Source organism: Seriola dumerili, unplaced genomic scaffold (assembly GCF_002260705.1).
Source record: "Seriola dumerili isolate Sdu_G_001 unplaced genomic scaffold, Sdu_1.0 BDQW01000337.1, whole genome shotgun sequence".
In the NCBI taxonomy this organism is placed as follows: Eukaryota; Metazoa; Chordata; class Actinopteri; order Carangiformes; family Carangidae; genus Seriola; species Seriola dumerili.
In genome coordinates, this window is record NW_019174592.1 from 1,099,829 (window position 1) to 1,119,750 (window position 19,922).

The window sequence follows — 19,922 nt, forward strand, 5'->3', positions numbered from 1 at the left end:
GAAATGAATCTGCTGTCATGAATTATTAAAACTACCCTAATTGCATTTGCATAAGTGTACGAGACTGTGCAAGCATGTATGTGCAAACGGGTGCAATCCCTTATAGGATTGTCATCCTCTAAATCATTCATTCATTCAAACAAACCTTTATTTATACAAGAAGTGCCACTGAGAGCAAGGACGCCATGAATACAATAAAAATATACAATATAAGAAACAATAATTCACAAATGTAAAAAGTGGTTTGAAGTGATAACAATACAAAGTACAAAAACAATAAAAGCAATAAAACACATAACACAGGACGTATTAAGTCAATAAAAGCAGCATATAAAGATTAAAGCTCGACATTAAATTCAAATTCAAAGGATCGTTTCTGTTTCTTGTTTACTGTGAACCAGTTACTTCGTGTCTTTAACCTGTTCCTACAAGACAGAAAATTCCTTCAAATTCACCTGACGAAAGCAAAAAAGCCACAGAGAACAGATTTCCTCCAAGTCGGGCCTCTCGGTTGCCAGATGGCTCGGTGTCATCTTAGCTTTGATCACAGTATAACATGTAGTACTATTTTGCACAGAGCACAGGATAGTGCCTCCTCTGGTTGTGAGGAGCTCTGACGTTACGTGCAGCAACATTGCCCCTGTGTGGTGAAATGAAGAAAAAAAAATGTTCATGCCGCCCTGAAGTTGAGTTGAGGCGAAGGTTTACAAAAGAGATTAAGATATCAACATTTGAGTTTATCTACAGAGGGATTGTAAGGATTGAAGTGTCATATAAACATGTCTGTGGAGTAGGTGGTAGTAGCTGGGGTCAGCTGCTTTATTTATTCTACTACTACTTTAACTCATTTTTGTTTTTTTGACCTTCTTTATAACTGATGTGCACTAATGTAGTATAATCACAGCATCATGACACTTTGTGTTGCACTGGATTTATGAGACGTATCATTTTCAGGTGTATATTAATTTGCTATGGGAAAAAAATAAAGGTGTAGCAAATGAAAATTTGGCTTTTAAGCTGCATTCCTTCATTTGTTTCTTCATTGTTTTCGCCACTTGAGCTGTGAACACAACGCTGACACCTCATCACATTTTAAAGATGTTAGGGTGAACGTGTTAGCATACAGCTGCCTTTGCACCCTCACGTCTGTGTCCACCTGGTGAATGTAAGTCCAATATTCACTCTCCGTTTAGCGCTTTATCTGCTAAATGCTTTAGTCGCCAACTTTGTCCGTCTGTCATTTGGTGCAAGACAGATAATGCACAGTGGGGTTTGTTTGTTTGTTTGTTTGTGCTGCTGAGATTTCAGAGAGTGAGATAAAACAGCAAAGTTGCAGGCGATAAAAAGCATGCTACTATGGGACACTTAATGTATGTATGCACATTATTTGGTATTCAGATTGATGAGATAGAGACACTGCAATTCAACTGACTATGGCTAAAAGATAAGTGTTACTTTAGATCAAGGCACTTTATTAGTTCTGATAAACCATTGAACAGTCTGCCTGCCTCACCTTTGACCCTCCACATACAACCACATCACCACAAGATCAAACTAGTGTCATAGTGTAGATAGGCAAGATAAGGTGTGACTGTATCATCTCTTTTTCTTCCTGTATGCTCTTTGAAAGCGCTTCATTTCCTCTGAAAGAGATCCAGAGAGCAAACTGTATTGATTGAAGCCGCTGTTGAGAAACAGTCCGTGGTGACACTTGAGATAAAGAAGAGAAAGAAGTATTAGATGGTGATTCAAGATCAATTTCTCATTTGACACAGATAACAAAATGTGGTTTTGTGGTAAAAGTGTGACATGGATACAAACCAACCAGGAACTTTGAATAAACAAACAACTGAGCAGCTCAGACATTCATACACACACACACACACACGCACACACACACATGCACACACATGCACACACACACACACACACGCACACACACACACGCACACACACACACACACACACACACGCACAAAGACTGGGTTGTTAATACTGTATGTGCACACATGCTCGCACTCTCTTGCTGATAAAGTAGCTCCAGCTGATTCAAGTGCAAGTGTCTTATCTTGATGTGATTGTTAAAGAGGTTGAAGTCAAGAAACTTGGAATACTTCCGTGAAATAAGGATTGAATTTCAGTCTATGGTGGAGTTGCATTTCAGTCAACAAAATTTCTTCCCCTTGCTCCCTGACATGAAACCAGAGAGGAATCCTCCCAACGCGAGCCCAGAAACGAAGCACTCATCTCCGTCTCCCTCTCCCCTCAGCTTTACTGCATTAGAATGAGTAATTGATGAAGCTATTGTAGCTAGTTGAGGAAATGACTATGGAAAAAAACATGCAGGAGAATCTTGAGTCTGAGTGCATCCAAGTGAGTGTGCACACACTTAACAGACAAGCAGAAACTGCACACGACTGTAGGCGAGAGGGCAGTGTGTTCACAATGCACCATCTAAGGCTGAACTTTATATTACATACACACACACACACACACATTGTCTTGACGGAATTATCAGGCGGACCCTGTCCTTTGCTCTACACACACTCACACGCACATGCACACACACACACACACACTCAGAGACAGAGTATATATAAAGGGCTGAAGCGTTGAACTGTCTCTCACTTAGATAAACAAACCTAAAGGCAAACTGCTACCTCCATTCACACACCAGTCACAATGCCTGCAGACTACAATGGACGCTGGGAGATGGTCAGCAACGAGAACTTCGAGGACATCATGAAGGCCCTCGGTGAGTGAGACTCACACTGCATGGCATAGACGGGGAAGATGTGGCTTGTAACCCTCTTTAAAAGCAGGGATCAATTAAAGGGTTACATTTAAAGTAGAGTGCAAGGCCTGAACAGGAAATCTGGAATGAGTGTGACAGATAGAGTGAGAGAGCTGCGGTGTGGGCGAAGGAGAGAGAGGGAGAGCGAGAAAGAATGAGAGGGGGGGGGAAAGGAAGAGGAACGTTGTGGCACTGCTTCATTTCCTCATTGAGCTGCTGTCAGGACAAGTTAACCTCCACTCTGTGAGCGGCTGCCGTCTGTTATCACGCCAAATAAATATTGATTCACTCCTTTCTGCATTTTCATCCTCCTGATTCGCAGGAAAGGAAGACAGATTCTGACCCTGGATCAGGCAGCGGGCCAGGTCATCACTTCAAAAAAAAAAGAAAAAAGAAAAAGAGTCCACTCTCCTTTTGGCGCGTCATTGATCAGGCCCAGAAACACTTCCATTATTCATGACTCTATCTGCAATTCAAACAACAACCCCGTTACACTCAGCTCTGGCAAAGTCCCGGAAATCCTGAACGCCTGCACCTCATTTCCATCAAATGGATAGGAAAATGACATCCTTATGGAAATGGGTCAAAAATATCACTTAGTTGGGTAAATATAGGGGGCATATCTGTAAAAGTGATGGGAAGAAATTGAATTTTCACTTTGGGGAAAATGGGATATGAATATCTAAACGGTGAGGGTGGGTGGTTCTCTTTTGGCAGGGCCCAGTGCTGAACAGGGTGGAGAAACTCATTTAGGGCTATTCTGACTCGGAGCAAGGTCATTTTTAAAGGGTAAATGAAACTGTCAAGGCGACCAGTAGGAGAGGAATCATAATAAGTGGCCTGTGGTGTCATATGTGTTTGTGTGTGTGTGTGTGTGTGTGTGTCTGTGGATTTAATCATGAAGCAGCGAGCCAAAAAGTACAAACTACACACCGAACCAGCATGAGAAAAAATTTCCTTGGCTACATAAAACCGACATTAATCCTCTCTTCTTTTTTCTTTTCTTTTTTTTTTGGCTTGCAGATATCGACTTTGCCACCAGAAAGATCGCTTCCCACCTGCATCAGACAAAAGTCATCGTCCAAAATGGGGATAAGTTTGAAACAAAGACAATGAGCACCTTCAGAAACTACGAGGTCAACTTCACCGTGGGAGAGGAGTTCGAGGAGCACACCAAGGGCCTGGACAACCGAAAAGTCAACGTGAGACTATTTTCTGAATCCTTTTACATTTTTCTATTTGGAGTAATCATGATAAAAAAAAAAGCAACTACAGATGCACTGACCATTGTTTCTGTGTTTGCGTGGTGATATGACAGACACTGGTGACCTGGGACGGCGACAAGCTAGTGTGTGTGCAGAAGGGGGAGAAGGAAAATCGTGGGTGGAAACACTGGATCGAGGGAGACCTGCTACACCAGGTGAGAGAGAGAGAGCGTGTCGCATCAGTTAACACGTGACACAGAGGTGTAAAAGTTTTTGCATATTTGCCTGCAAATGAGATTTTCCTGCGTGACCACAGCTGTAACAGCTGTATCAGCACATTAAACAACAAAGTAACATCAAAAAGCAACCTCAAAAAAAAAGAAAAAACACTTCGTCTCTTCACTTGCTTGATGAACCCGCACTTAGTTCACACTGATTTGTCTCATATCTTTGGGCAATAACAATAAAGTTACACCATCATCATCTAAAACATAGGCTTATGCTCAACCTTATTATCTAACTACAAGAAACAGTCGTTGCATCATATTGGACTCGTAGTTTAAAGGTCTGCTTTCTTCTCTTTCAGGAGATCACTGTGCTCGACAAAGTCTGCCACCAAGTATTTAAGAAGGCATAATAACATGGAAACAAACCTCATCTGCCCCAAACTGTCTGTCATGTATTGCATGTTGCTGTCTATTTATAATGTAACCGCCCAGATCTGCAATAAACTGATTTAATACCACTGTTCTACTTTAATTGTGCCTTTGTTTTAAAAGTCCTACATTTAACACTTTTATAGTTAACAATATAGTTTTACATCTCGGCTTCTCTCTGGAGCTCTAGCAGGAACAGGGCGTTCTGTGTCAGTCTCTGAGCCTTTCTTCTGTTTTCTGAATGACGCCTGCCACAGGAAACAGATTGTAGCCTCATATTGTAGTTTAGCAAAACTCACCGGTAAATGCAAATGACGATGGTCGGTTAGTGATGAAATGAGCCCAAAGATGGTCAAATTTGGGACTAAATTGCCGTGGTATCTCAGAAAAAATCGACTTTAGCCACTGGTCTCTAATATTAGTCTCCATGGGAAGGTTGTGCAATGATATGGTTTCCTGACATTCAATGATTATGCAGGGTTTCCTCAACATTTTTCTGTCTCCTAGCTTGCTAGTTAAGTGAAGTGGAATGACCGCTTGGTGTTATGTGGTTAATAAAGGTAAAACAACCAAAAATGGTAGGTGAGTGGATGGTGGATCTGGATGGGCCATGCTGGGATCATGGCTGAGGGCGGTGACTGTTTTGTTGGGACATCACAAAGTTAAGGAAGTCCTGACGGCTCATTTTAAGCCACAGTTTCTTAATACAGGCTGCGTGCATTTCTCCGTGGACTGAGCGTTTTGATACTTTTACAGTATTAATATAGAAGCTAGACCTGCTCTATGATAAAAAAAGACATGGAAATGTCTCTCAGTTTCCTCATGTGGAAATTGTATTGTGAATGCTTGCACAATATCCTGTAAAGAGAACAGCTTCTGATAATACACTGCAAAAAAAATGTCAAAATAAAATTAGATAAATTCTCATTCAACCTGAAACTCTCTGGACCATTTGCATGAGACAAAAGACCAAAAGACCTTATTCATCCATCTTTTTACATCTGTTTAGTGACTTGTAGGGATTAAGACTGAGGAGTGAGCGTGGCTGGCTGTTTGCGTACAGCCTGTACGTATTTATTTTTTTACAGTGCAGTAGAAACTCACAGGTACAACATGTTCCACTTCTCTGCCGGATCTTGAGCTGCTCCTACAGGAAGCGCTGGAGGATCCACGTCGCCAGAAAAAGCTGCGTCAAATGAGAGAAGTGACAGGTAGATATGAACCGGAAATAGCTGATTTTGTCTCCAAAATAAAAGCCTATATCCACAGCCATAAAACCGTAAAAGTAAAGGATATTTTGAAAAATGTAGATATTAAAATAAAAACAGCTTATTACCACTTATTAGATAAGCTAGTGTTCACCACAAAATACCAGCTTTGAGAGAGCACTGATTTTACTACTTACAAATTATATTAGCTACAGTTTCAAATACATATTGTGCAGCAACCTGCATCCATTATCCATCATCAAATGTAAATCTATAGTGCGCATAGACGTCCATACATGTAAATACTGTCCATAAACCACACCATTGGCACTCCCATGCACCTTTGCACTAACACACTGTCGGCTTTGAGATTTATCCTGAAATTAAATACCGGAAGTCACTTTGTTTTCATTCTTGGTCGCTTGGTTATAAAACTTTCCCCGCTGAGAACCACTGGAGAAGCCCGACGAGGGCAGCAGGGAGGCCGGTGTCTTTACCAGACGGACTAGCAGGGACTGACTGACGTGGAATCATGGTAGGCGGAACAAACAAGCAAAATATTTATCCGACATAACTTTATGTGTTGTTTGATGTTTTCTGGTTTTGTCAGCGGAACGGTACAGTAACTTCTTCAACTCCATTCGTCATGTAAACTACAGCAGTCATCCATTCAGAAACCATATGCAAAACCAATATCCAAAAATTACAACAGATTTTAAAGCAAGAGAGTGAAACTAGCACCAGCACATTTTTACCAAGTATTTACATTAACTTACGAGAAACTTTTAACATGCAGTCATCACACGAAAAGTAGATGAATGAAAAGACTGCAAGTTTTCATTGACATGAGAAGACTTGAAAGGACCCAGTCATTCTGGAGCAGGCATGCATATAAAATGTGGAATGGGAAGTATCAACAGACACCCCACCCCCACCACCCCCCACCCCCTCATAACTATCCCCAAAACCTGAGGTGGAGTATAATAAAATATGTTATTGCACCCTACAAAATGTCAATCTGCATTTAAAAAAAAAAAACATCTCTGCAAAACATATTTAAAACGAATTATTGTCTGGTCATTGAGTGATTTTACTGTCAGGAGGTGTTGCTGAGCGTCTTCTTCTTTCTCCCTTTGTGAACAGCCTCTGCGGTTGGACATCAAGCGGAAGCTGACGGCTCGCTCAGACCGGGTGAAGAGTGTGGACCTGCACCCCACTGAGCCATGGATGGTGGTCAGCCTCTACAGCGGTGGTGTGGTGGTCTGGAACCATGAGACACAGGTCACTATCACTCAGTTACACATTTATCTGCTCGCACAAATCACTTGATCGATTCATATAATCACTTCATTCAAGTCATTCCTTCACATAAACAATCACTTCAAACTTGTTTCATCCGTGTTTTTGATTATCCAATCGATTCTGTGTGCAGACGATGGTGAAAAACTTTGAGCTGTGTGATCTGCCTGTCAGAGTGGCCAAGTTTGTAGCCAGGAAACACTGGATCATCGCTGGAGCAGTAAGTACTTAATGAATGTATTAAAAGGGACATTTCAAATCACTTATGAGCATTTAAGGAATAAACATTTGTCACTTTTCAGTATCTCAAGTCAGTTGCTTTATTTTTTCTCCTAGAATAAACGGCCATTTCAACATGGGAAAACGTTTGAAAGCTTGAATACACAAAGATAGGTGCAGCTCTAGGTCAAAATTGATCCAATTTTCAGTTTTGAATGTCGTGCCCATCATTTTGTACAAGTAACAATACATTTGCAATCATTTTAAGGTAAAACTTGAGCTGGGTCAAAATAACCCACTGTCTTGGGCCGGGTGTTACCCATTGGTAATTGGTGCAGTGCTGCTGGTTGGAGACAGTGAGCATGGCCAGAAAAATGTGTGTTTTTGTTTTTGTGTTCTGTTCGTGGATAAATATGTTAATCTCTTTGTCCCTCCCCAGGATGATATGCAGATCCGTGTGTTCAATTATAACACTCTGGAGAGAGTCCACATGTTTGAGGCTCACTCTGACTACATCCGCTGTATCGCTGTCCACCCCACGCAACCCTACATCCTCACCAGCAGCGGTAGGAAAGAACTGCACACACTCACGTAATCACAAAAAGTACAGCACCATCAGCACACACTCATTAGCATGTTTTGTGTGTGTGTTTTCAGATGACATGATGATCAAGCTGTGGGACTGGGACAGAAAGTGGGCATGCAGTCAGGTGTTTGAGGGGCACACTCACTATGTCATGCAGATTGTCATCAACCCCAAAGACAACAACCAGTTTGCCAGCGCCTCTCTGGACAGAACTATTAAGGTTGACACACATACACAGATACACGCACACACATGCAAAGGCACACAAAGGAAAATGGCTGCAGGGCACAAACAGAAGAAAAGTGTTGCTCTTCTTGTTTAAATGAATGTAAAAGTGACAGCCAGAATTAACGGGGATTGTGGGAAATGTGGTTTCAATCTGGAGAAACACTACCACCATCGTGACCAAGACCTTATTTGCTTGCAACAGTTACAAAATAACAATGATACACTGATAGAAATCACTCTACAACTCATAAAATACATGGACAGTCCTTGGTTGCTCTCTTTCAGACACACTCCCACACACACTTCCTTTCAGCATATCTCCACTCTGCCTGTTGTAGGTGTGGCAGCTGGGCTCCAGGACTCCTAACTTCACTCTGGAGGGCCATGAGAAGGGAGTGAACTGTATTGATTACTACAGTGGAGGAGACAAGCCGTACCTCATATCGGGGGCTGACGATCGACTTGTCAAGATCTGGGATTATCAGGTGAGCTAGTGAGCTGTTAGCTAGTGAGTCAGTGTTTAGTTCTGTGCCGTGTTATACACTGCTAATTTAAAAAACATACATCTCCCGGTAAAATTATAATTACTTCAATATGCTCAAGTCCAAATGAAGAAAATAATAAATAATTAGGCCAAATGAACCGCACGTTAAAAAGAACTGCTATGAGCCTAAAGTTTATTTGTCATCTCCCAGGATTCTCCAGGTAACTGGATCATTTAAACGTTTCATGTTTGATCAGCCATCTCAGTATTTGTGTATCATCTACACACTATGTATTTAATTTAATACACAAGTATTGCGCAGTTCCCTGTAAAAAAAAATAACCATAGAAAACAGAATGGAACTGAGTTTCTTTATTATTTAGAAACTACATTGAACAAATCCACTTTTTTTCCAGACTGACAAACCGCCAAGTTTCAACATTAAGAGATAGAATATCAGAACTGGGCACATTACAATCTTTGCTTTTCAGATAAATTATGTACAACATCATTTTCACTACCATATTCACAGTATATCTTCCTACGTGTATGCAGTTATGGTTTTCCCTCTGTTCTTTACTCTGAGCAAACATGGATTCTCTGAACAGACAAATATTGATCTTCTCTGTATTAAAAAATGCCTCACCACACTCACAGTTGTAGAACAATGTGCACACGTATTTTGATTAAGAGCCAGTCATTCCTTTATCTCAGATAAATATGTTTCTGGGAGCCTGCTTTCTTCCATGTTAAGTATCTGATTCCATAACTGAGCTGTACGTATCTTCCAGCAAACCTCACATGGCTCTGAAAACTGAATATCTGATTTCTAAAGGTGTCTTAATTGTTGAGCTGGCATTTAATGTCTCTACACTCCAGTGCTAGCAGATAGCATGTGCACATATTCTGTTTGGGGATATTCAGTGTTATATATAGATAACATACACACATGAGCAGTTTAGATGCAGTGCTGGTCGTGACATCATATGATGAGTGTATGTGCTGCGTGTCTTTACCAGAACAAAACTTGCGTTCAGACTCTGGAGGGTCACGCCCAGAACGTGACCTGCGTCAGCTTCCACCCCGAGCTGCCAATCATCCTCACAGGCTCTGAGGATGGTGAGAACTACAAAAACACACACACGCACGCACGCACGCACGCACACACACACACACACACACACACACACAGAGAGCAAAACAACAACCCAAAGTCAGCTCAGCACCTCAATGTGAGTTCAATGTGAGCTCTTTGTTTCCTTAGGCACTGTTCGAGTGTGGCACTCCAACACCTACCGACTGGAGAACACACTCAACTATGGCATGGAGAGGGTGTGGTGTATATGTGGCCAGCCTGGCTCCAACAGTGTGGCTTTGGGCTATGATGAAGGCGGCATCATCATCAAGGTATACTGTTTTGTTGTGTTGTCTGCCTGGTGCAGTTTTTAACAATAGCAAATGTTAGAAACCACAGTATAGAGCTACTATACTGCCTCTACTCTGTCATTGGGGCCCAAAAGACTGTCATAGACAGCCACTGACTTGGAAAATAATGTCAGTAATCTGTTGTTAACAGAAAATTGAACGTTAACATTTGATTTTAAACTGTAAAAAGAGCACTTCAGGTTGTTAATACCCACAAATCCCCAGAGAAAATAGAGGGCATGACCTCTTTATCCCCAACAGCAGCTATGTGCAGCCAAATAATATGGCGTCAGTTGGAGTGTATGTTATGAGCAGATTGCATTGTGTAAGCCGAAGGAATATTTGCTGACCTGTGTTATTAAAAAGGTGCCCCTCCTTTAACCACCGGGTCCCTATCATTACATTCCTCTATAATACCGTTTTCTCTTCCTTTTTCTCATATCTGGCACCTCATCTCTCCTCTTCCTGTATGTCTCAGCTGGGTCGGGAGGAGCCCGCCATGTCCATGGACTCCAGTGGGAAGGTCATGTGGGCTCGCCATTCCGAAGTCCAGCAGGCCAACCTGAAGGCAATGGGAGAGGCTGAGATGAGGGATGGAGAGAGGCTGGCGCTGGGTGTCAAAGACATGGGCAGCTGCGAGATCTACCCCCAGACCATCCAGCACAGCCCCAACGGGAGGTGAGACACCGCGCTGTGGGTCTGTGTTGAGTTGCCCCTGAGAGCACTTTTACCCACGCTTACTGTATGCCGGAGAAAGGAAACAATAATTAATGAAAACATTATTGTCTGTTTGGATTATTATTAGAGATGTTTAATTGACAGCCTTCCAAAAAATTTTCCACTGCTCAGTTTTGTAAAACTACTAAAACTACTCCTTTGACCTTGGCTTTAGTTTTACAAGTGAAATTTATTGTGTGTAAAGGTTTTTATTTGACACCTTTGATAATTTTCCTAAATCCATTTATGCACACAACTGGTTATGAGCACATGAATAAAGTCCAAATGAAACCTGGACTGTACAGTAGGTATGTTTCTATCCCAGGACACAGGTTAGTGCAGGTAGAAGGTGTGCAGAATTGTGTGTATCATCCTTGTTTGAGATTTCAATATAATTTTATATCCATATATGTGTGCATGTTGTGTCTTTGTGTATCTGCAGGTTTGTAGTGGTGTGTGGAGATGGCGAGTACATCATCTACACGGCCATGGCCCTGAGGAACAAGAGCTTTGGCTCAGCTCAAGAGTTTGTCTGGGCACATGACTCCTCACAGTAAGTCTTTAAACACCTTAAAGAAACAATTTGACATTTATTTGCTTTCTAGGGAGGCACCGGATGAGAAGATTGACACTACTCTCATGTCTGTATGGTTTGTATGGTAACTTATGAACCTACAGCCAGCAGGCAATTAGCTCAGCTAGCTTAGGTTAGAATAAATACTGGAACCTGGAGGAAAGAGTTAGCCTAGCTCTGTCCAGTGTTCAAAGAAATGCCCACCAGCTACCCTGTTTGTCATGGGATCAAACAAATGACATAACGTGTTAAGTATAAAGTTTTAGAGATGCTGGTAGTTGTGTTTTTGGGAGAGAGCTAACCTAGCTATTTCCCCCCGCTTCCAGTCTTTGTGCTATGCTAAGCTAACTGAGCTAATTGCCTGCTGACTGTAGCTTCATATTTACTGTACACACATGAAAGTGGTATTGATTTGTATGTCTCAAAAAGTCAAATTATTCCTTTTACAATATATGTTACAAGTATAATTAACTCAGCATTATATCTAACCGTGTACATTATATTTACAGGTATGCCATAAGGGAGGGCAACAGTATGGTCAAAATCTTTAAGAACTTCAAAGAGAAGAAGGTTTTTAAACCTGACTTTGGGGCTGAAGGTGAGTTTGATTTCCCATTCTATTTGTTGATCTGACAGACATCTGTGTGTGAATGTGTGTGTGTACAATGTGTTTGTGTGTAATGCTGTCCCACAGGTATCTTTGCCGGCTTCTTACTGGGAGTGAGGTCAAACAGCGGCCTAGCTTTCTACGACTGGGAGAGTGCCGAACTAGTCCGCCGCATTGAGATCCAACCAAAACATGTGAGTCACACTCCCGTGGCTGTGACCATTCCCATTACTCTGTCTATTGCTTCTTATAATCTTCCTCTTGTCTTTAGATCTTCTGGTCTGACTCTGGAGAGCTGGTGTGTATCGCTACAGATGAGTCTTTCTTTGTGCTGCGTTATCTGCCAGAGAAAGTGTCAGCAGCTCAGGAGTCCAAGCAAGACATGTCTGAGGATGGCATAGAGGACGCCTTCGAGGTCAGAGACGCATGTAGTGTATTTTAAGAAATACACTAGGATATAATTCATTTTTGCAGAATGTAATCTTTAAAAACACAGAAGAAAATGTCTACTAGCTGCTGCATGCTCATGCCTTTGCCAGCATTTGGTGTTTTCTTGTTTGAAATTTGACTTTCTGGAGAATGCAGATAGTCTGTAGAGGAATTATGCTGGAGGTTTTTTTTAAAGGTCTTTCTTTGTCGTTCTTGTTTTTTTCTTGCTGACTAGGTGCTGGGGGAGGTGCCGGAGGTGGTGAAGACAGGAGTATGGGTGGGAGACTGCTTCATCTACACCAGCTCTGTTAACAGACTCAACTACTATGTTGGGGGAGAGATCATCACCATTGCTCACATGGACAGGCGAGATGCATTAATAAATGTAAAATTAGCAAAGATGCACTGGCAAACCCGTCATGGTTTATTCATGGCGTATGGTAGCAGCACAAAACAAATGTGCCTCAGCCATCATCAGCATTACAGCCGAGTCCTTGGCGTGCAGAGAAAATCTATTCTCTGACTATGAATCTCCTTGCTGTCTCATGGCGTCCAGCATTCTCATACTATCCACAATGAATTAGAAATACCATAAAATATGCTCAAACGGGTTCCTTAAAACTGGTCTTTCTCTGGTGTAGGACCATGTATCTGCTGGGCTATATCCCCAAGGACGACCGTCTCTACCTTGGAGACAAGGAGCTGAACATCATCAGCTACTCCCTGCTGCTTTCTGTGCTGGAGTACCAGACAGCCGTCATGAGAAGGGACTTTAGCACAGCTGACAAAGTTCTACCCACAATCCCCAAGGAGCAAAGGACCAGGGTTGCCAACTTCTTGGAGAAACAGGTACAGTATGTCCGTCTTCCAACTTTTGCACTTAGAAGTCCATGTCCGTTTCTCTCTGCTTGAGAAGACAATAAATTCAGGGTTTGGTGCATAAATTACAGAACATCAGGCAGCCAGATGGAGTAAAACCTCCTGGCAGAATTTTTGCGTGTTTATTTTAAAATATATTTATGCAGGGGATGGTTTTGCTTCTCACGCACTCTTACTACTTCACTTTTTCACATATCTAACCTTTCACTGTCGGCCACTGTGCTTTACAGAGCAGAATAAATAAAATAAAAATGCTTATGCATATAGTGTGTTTTCTTGTGTTGTGTAGGGCTTCAGACAGCAGGCCCTGGCTGTGTCTACAGACCCAGAACACAAGTTTGAACTTGCTCTGCAGCTGGGAGAGCTCAAGATGGCCTACCAACTGGCCTTGGAGGCAGAGGTCAGTGCAAACATCAACATGCTCAAATTCTAAGGTTTACCATATTTACTAGTGAAGTATGTTATCATGCAAGAAGTACAGCTGAGGCTGATGGGGATGGCATCATATTTACTGTGGAAAAACATGAAACAACAAAGTCACACTGCTGCAGGGATGAAGTGTTTTTGTAGGTCAACCTTGAAGTTAGCCTCACCCTGGTTCCCTCGACAAAAAATCAATGGGATTTTTCGATTGGCTTTTGGATTACTGCAGAAAATAAACTCTGACAAAAAAAAGTTTATGATACTGACACATTTTGTTCAGCAGGATAATCTTCACAAATGAACCACTTTTATGATTTTTTTAAGCCTAAATACAATCGCCAGAAGTAAAAAGCCAATTAAGGCTATAAACGAGCTACACCGCATTCGCATGACTTCAATGTCACCACCGCTAAACTTCAACTTGAAGTTTGATTCAGTGCTTTCCTATTCCAGAAAAGGCTTTCCTCTTAGAAAGTTAGTAACAGTCTACAAAAGCTTAAGTTTATGTGAAGGTGGACTGATGAGTAGATCGGTTTTCGTGTTTGGTGTGATGACATTTTCACGTCTGCAACAACCTCTGCAGTCTCATTTAGACCCTTGTTAGCACCCAGCCTTTTTTAAGAGATGTAAAAGCTTAAAGAAATCATGACTGGGGTATTTACTGGTGTATTTTATGTTGTAGAATAAATCAATAAAATGTCTTGAGCTTGTGTTAGTTAACTTGACCTTATTTCAGCCGTCTAACCAAAAGCCCACTCAAAAAAACCCATCCATCCAAAGGTCAGGGAATCACCAAAGTTCTTAGGGTTTACCCTCTGGGGACCAATAATGTCTTTACAGTTTTATTGCGATCCATGACCATCCCTAGAGCCCTGCTGCTAGCATGAATAAAAGCTATACAAATGCAAATGTCAAGGAGATAAATATGCTCTTAATGTTAAGTGTTGTTGAGAACTGAAGAATGACACTTAAATGCATCATCATGTTTGAGCAAATTCTTACTTAATAGCTTCGCTGTTTCGTTTTCAATGACTTTCTTTCATCAGTAGCTATGTAATATGCAGGATAATGTGTATAGAATCAGTCATTCTTCCTCTACAAGTCTGACAGGGTGAGTCACAACCCTGGCATCTCATACTGAGTAACTGCTTCACAGTGTATTGTTGTGTTGTGATAATCCTCTCTTCTGTCTCTTTGGCACTTTGACATGTGGGGGCTCCAGTCAGAGCAGAAATGGAAGCAGCTGGCAGAGCTTGCTACTACAAAGTGCCAGTTTAGCCTGGCCCAGGAGTGTCTGCACCAAGCTCAGGATTATGGGGGATTATTGCTGCTGGCCACTGCCTCAGGCAACACAGACATGGTGGGCAAACTAGCCGAAGGGGCAGAGAAGGATGGGAAGACCAATGTGGCCTTCCTCACCTACTTCATGCAAGGAAGGCGAGTATCTGAGAAGTGGATGGGGAGAGGAGCTGTTTGAACTTGTTTATATTTTATTTATTTTTGTCAATGCTATTTTTGTGTGTTTGTCCAGATTGGACAAATGTCTGGACCTTCTCATCAAAACAGATCGGTTGCCAGAGGCTGCATTCCTGGCAAGAACATATCTGCCCAGCCATGTGTCAAGGTACTGGCTGTGTCTGTGTACATACATGAATCATATATCTGAATCCGTTCTGGAGAACTTCTGTATCTACCACTAATAAATACCTGTGTTTGTTTCCCAGAGGATAAAACTTTTAAAAGCTCAAAATCGGTCGAAAAAAAAAAAAAATGATGCAGTTCCTGAAACCTTTGACAATGGGAATACGCATCTCTCTGTGTGTGTTTACATTATGCATCACTGGTGAGCGGTATACACTTCTCCTCCTCCAGGGTGGTTAAGCTGTGGAAGGAGAGTCTGTCCAAGGTCAACCAGAAGGCAGCAGATGCTCTGGCTGACCCCATCCAGTACAGCAACCTGTTCCCTGGCCTCCAGCAAGCCCTGCAGGCTGAGCAGTACCTGAAGGAGACTCATGTCAGGGTCAGACCTGCCGCAGAATACCCACTCATCATGGTCAGTGGACGTCAGAGGAACTATAAAACTTTATCACATCAAGGAGTGTACTGCTATAAAAATGTGCACAGTTGTTGAATTGGGACCTTTTCTCAAATTATGTATTGCTGTCCATACTAAATTTGTTTTACTCTTGCTACATAGCCAACATTAGCATTGACAGCTGTTAAATTACCAGTCTTTAAGAAACGTTGCGAGTTCAGCATCAAACTTCATTCCTTTGCTCGCCAAGAGCTGTCTCCAGAGGTGGAAAGCAACGCCAATGTTTAATCTCATTTTGCTTCTATTTCAACCACGTCTTTTCTGCAGCTGAAGTTAGCATGCTAACCTACTAGCCTCGGTCAAGTCAGCCTGTTTTATCATTTTTCAATAGCGAGTCACTGTAGCCGCCAGTCTGCCCGGAACAAGAAGCGTTTCTCGGGGGGGGGGGGGATATTAAAACCTCTTATCTTGTAAATGTAACGATGACTGAAGCTCTTGGCAAACGACCATCACCACCACCAGGTCGCAGCAAGAAACCACTTTCAGTAGCAGAGACTATTACATATAGCCCCTTTTTAAAAGCACCAATCAAATATCAAATACCTGTTTGAGATCGTTATCAGATATTTGTCCTGTTCCTCTGCTTTTCAGCCAAATGAGGAGCGAAACGTTCTGGAGGAATCTGCACGTTTTGCGTCAGAAGAAGAGGTCAGTGAGCCAGAGGTGAGGACCAGAATCTGCATCTCCACACAGCCCCTTCCAGACATGCGCCTCTTTACATAAATGTGATGGCAAGTTTGAATGTCGGTCGTATGTCAGAAGTCAATTTTTCATAAGCCACAACAGGAATCTTACTAAGTCTGGCCTAATTCTGAAAAGTCTGAATTGAATGTTGTCAGATTAACATAACAGCTGCAGCAGGGCAAGGTAAAATACACAGAGAGCGACTGTACATACATCAAGTTCCACATCCTAAGAGCACTGTATGCACAAAGAAAACAAAACCAGCTCAATACAGCATTAAAAACTATGTCAGATCGGTCAATGACAATGATTCCCCCTCTCTTTAACCCCTATATTTATAACTTTCATCCCTGCCAACAGCATGACATTTCCAAACACTACACATACAGCAAGAGCAACTTAACGCCCTGAGGTGTTCTGAGCAGTGCCACTGCTCCCTCTTGTGCCCCAGGTGCCGAATATGGCACAAGCATTGTTTCTTTTTCTATAAATAAAGTCATGTTTGAATAAGGTCACAAAGAGTTTAACATAAAAGACACTTTTGTCTGAATGACCATGAGACATTGCTTTGATAGATAAAGCCTGGAATGTAATGTATTAATTCATGCATAATGCATAAATATCTGTATGTGAAACAGTTGGAGGAAGATCTTATTTGATTTATTCAGTGTTTTGCCTTAAATGGAGGCTGAATCAAAACTACTTCAACCTTCAACAACAGACTTCTTTGGCCACTTGGGAGCAACAGAAAACACTGACATTTTATCACTTTACAAAGCTGTCATTGTTAGCGATCTGTTGTCCATTCACACACCCAGCAGATACTGAGCAACATTTGGATTCATATGGAGTTGCGTTTCTGGTCACCCAACAATACTAGATGTATATTACAGCAAATCTTTTAGCTCCAGATATTTCTTTAAAAAACAAAACAGTAAAGTGTGTCAGAAAATGAAAACAGTGAGCTGAAAGATGCTATAAACCGCCAACTGCAAAATTGGATGATAATAATCAGTGGGTTCATCATTACAAGCGACCCTTTATGTGCAAGTTGTCATAACCAGTTAATATAAAACTACTGAGTAAAGCTGCTTTAAAATGGAACGGTTATTTCTGTTTGATCTATAAACAGGAAGCAGTGGAAAGCATGGAAGAAAGCTTCATAGTAGCAGAAACAGAAGCTGTGCCTCCAGAAGCAGCAGCAGCAGAGGAGCCCGTTCCATTACAACAGGAGACCACTGCTTTTGTTTCAGCAGTAGAAGAAGAATCACTTCCAACAGCAGCTTCCCCTCTTCCTGTCGCCATAACACAAGAGCATGTTGAGGTGGCTGCATTTGAACCGGAGGTGGCAGCAATAAAGGAAGACATCATCACTAAATTTGAGGAGGCTTCACTCTCTGTGGAGGAAGACGTTTTGGAGGAGTCCACCATAGAGGTTACCCCCAAAGAGCCAGAGGTGGTACAGTCCAGACCAGTGGATGATGTCAGATCTTCGGATGAGGAGGATGTTCAGGAAACGTCTCCAGCAACAGATGCTGTTCCTACTGCCTGTGTTTCTCAAACATGTCTTACTGAGACAATAGAAACAATAGAAACCATCATGGCAACAGAAGAAGCACCAGGTGAGACAGTAGCAACAAAAACCATGGCAACAGAGGATGTTCTAGTTACCACTGCATTAACAGCTGATGCTAACGTAAAAATGCCTGATCATGACAAGCTGGAAAAAGATGTAATGTCTTTAGATGCACCACCCATCAAAGATGCACCAGCAGCAGCAGAAGGACCTCCTGTTACTAAGGAACTCGTTTTGGAAACGGCACCATCAGCTGTAGCAGTGGAGGAGCTCATCTCCTTTGAAAACACAGACAGCTCACTGCTGGATGTGCCGGTCCAAGTCCAAGCTTTTCCAGAGTTTGTCCTTGATCCACTGCTAGACCCACTTGAAGATGCAATGCCAGTATTAAAGCCAGACCCAGCACAAGAGCCAGAACAAGAGGGACTCCCAGTAAAGCCTGAGGAGATCCTGGAGCCTCCTGTGCCTCTGCAGGCTGAGCCAGAGGTTTTACTCCCAGTAGCTCCCACAGAGAAGAACATAGCGGAGCAGGAGACGGCTCCTGGGGGAGCTAAAGACCCAGCAGAGGACCTTGACGAAGAGATGACTGAGGAGGTAAAGTTTTTAAGTCTGTGGCAAACATTCCCTAATATTGGGAATATTAAACATATAACTGTATGTATATGTAAACAAAATCAAAACACCACACCTCCTGACCTCCACCTGTGAATATTTTCTACTCCCAGGTCCTGGATGATCTGGATCTGGACAATTTTGACTTGGAAGAAATAGACACCACAGACGTCAACCTGGATGATGATTTCTTGAGCGAATAGGAAGAGGTGGACTTTCCTGTTTTACTGTGACCAAACAACACAAAGGGCTGTAGTCCAGGACCACTATTAGACACCAGCAGATTAAAGTACCTTTGTTAAGCTTAATTAACAAGCATTTTTTTGTTGTTGTTTTTTAGTTGAGGGCTGAAGTAGTCATATATATTTGAGATGTACCATTCCATGATTCCCACAAGATTTGTGTTACTGAAGGACGAAAACCTTCAAGACATCTGGTAGAACTTCAGATTAATCTGTAGTTTGTCTTTATTTCAGCTACGGATTCGCTCAGTGTTACGTGCCTTTTCTAAATGTGGTTAAGGGGAAAGAGAAGTGAATGGGTTTAAGGAGAAATGTTTGTATGTATGTGAAGTATGGGATGTGGAACATTGTAAAATTTCCAACAGAGGCTTATTTGCTTTGCTTTGTTTACACTACACATTTGAACAATTTTGCTCCAATCTTTACATTTTGTGTTAAATCTCCTATATCAAAAGTACTCTTTAGATGTAAAAACCAGTTTACAGTTAAACAAAAATTAAAAAAGGTAGAATCTTCCTCATTCCTCGGTGCCACGAGCTCTACCAGCCGACTGCACGTCTTCATGAAAAGTAACTAAAATGACTCAGTACCTCTTCTTCTTCCTCATACCTCATATTACACCTCTGTTGATCAGGGTGCTATCGAAGCCAGTGAGGAATTTATTTTTCTCACAAGTGCTGGACCTTTGCTAATTAGAGCATTATGTTGGATTTCTATCTGGGACAGGGCTGCCTGTGTTTTCCAAATGCCACATATTTTTTTTTTATAAAGAACATATTCAAAAGTGTTGAACAAGCGAGGACTAAGACAAATCTGCTAATTGGTTCTACTCAATGTCTGTTACCTTCTTATTATTATTATACACTATGTGACATCTTATTATCCTGGTGCATGTTTCCCTCTCAAAGCCAGGATCAACACACAACTGCTGCTTTTAGGTTATCCAGTAAACTGCAATGGGACTCTGTACGTAGACCTGA

At 41.9% G+C, this 19,922-nt stretch overlaps 2 protein-coding genes across 3 annotated transcripts; both read left to right on the forward strand.

The window, feature by feature from the left end:
• Positions 1-2,627: 2,627 nt before the first annotated feature.
• rbp2 (retinol binding protein 2) lies at positions 2,628-4,744 on the forward strand. Its single transcript, XM_022760446.1, has 4 exons — positions 2,628-2,755; positions 3,818-3,996; positions 4,113-4,214; positions 4,586-4,744. The coding sequence occupies exons 1-4, from the start codon at positions 2,683-2,685 to the stop codon at positions 4,634-4,636; spliced, it is 405 nt and encodes a 134-aa protein (XP_022616167.1). The 5' UTR covers positions 2,628-2,682; the 3' UTR covers positions 4,637-4,744.
• Positions 4,745-6,324: 1,580 nt separating this feature from the next.
• copb2 (coatomer protein complex subunit beta 2) lies at positions 6,325-19,876 on the forward strand. Of its 2 annotated transcripts, XM_022760443.1 has the most exons (22): positions 6,325-6,398; positions 7,007-7,144; positions 7,296-7,382; positions 7,821-7,947; positions 8,039-8,187; positions 8,534-8,680; positions 9,699-9,798; positions 9,944-10,086; positions 10,583-10,782; positions 11,264-11,374; positions 11,905-11,993; positions 12,090-12,196; positions 12,274-12,417; positions 12,667-12,797; positions 13,073-13,280; positions 13,600-13,710; positions 14,956-15,170; positions 15,265-15,357; positions 15,606-15,786; positions 16,420-16,491; positions 17,645-18,682; positions 18,814-19,876. In XM_022760443.1, the coding sequence occupies exons 1-22, from the start codon at positions 6,396-6,398 to the stop codon at positions 18,901-18,903; spliced, it is 3,684 nt and encodes a 1,227-aa protein (XP_022616164.1). In that variant the 5' UTR covers positions 6,325-6,395; the 3' UTR covers positions 18,904-19,876. The 2 variants fall into 2 exon arrangements, with proteins under 2 accessions (XP_022616164.1, XP_022616165.1); XM_022760444.1 differs by lacking the exons at positions 6,325-6,398; positions 7,007-7,144 and adding an exon at positions 7,499-7,555 and having other exon boundaries at positions 7,312-7,382.
• Positions 19,877-19,922: the final 46 nt, after the last annotated feature.

Excerpts from the sequence above, each read along its gene's own strand:
- copb2 (XM_022760443.1), top strand. Across the intron at positions 7,383-7,820 it reads ACTGGATCATCGCTGGAGCA|GATGATATGCAGATCCGTGT; the intron begins GTAAGTACTTAA and ends GTCCCTCCCCAG. Across the intron at positions 13,711-14,955 it reads AACTGGCCTTGGAGGCAGAG|TCAGAGCAGAAATGGAAGCA; the intron begins GTCAGTGCAAAC and ends TGGGGGCTCCAG.
- rbp2 (XM_022760446.1), top strand. The coding sequence starts at position 2,683 with ATGCCTGCAGACTACAATGGACGCTGGGAGATGGTCAGCAACGAGAAC. Across the intron at positions 2,756-3,817 it reads GGACATCATGAAGGCCCTCG|ATATCGACTTTGCCACCAGA; the intron begins GTGAGTGAGACT and ends TTTGGCTTGCAG. Across the intron at positions 3,997-4,112 it reads TGGACAACCGAAAAGTCAAC|ACACTGGTGACCTGGGACGG; the intron begins GTGAGACTATTT and ends GTGATATGACAG.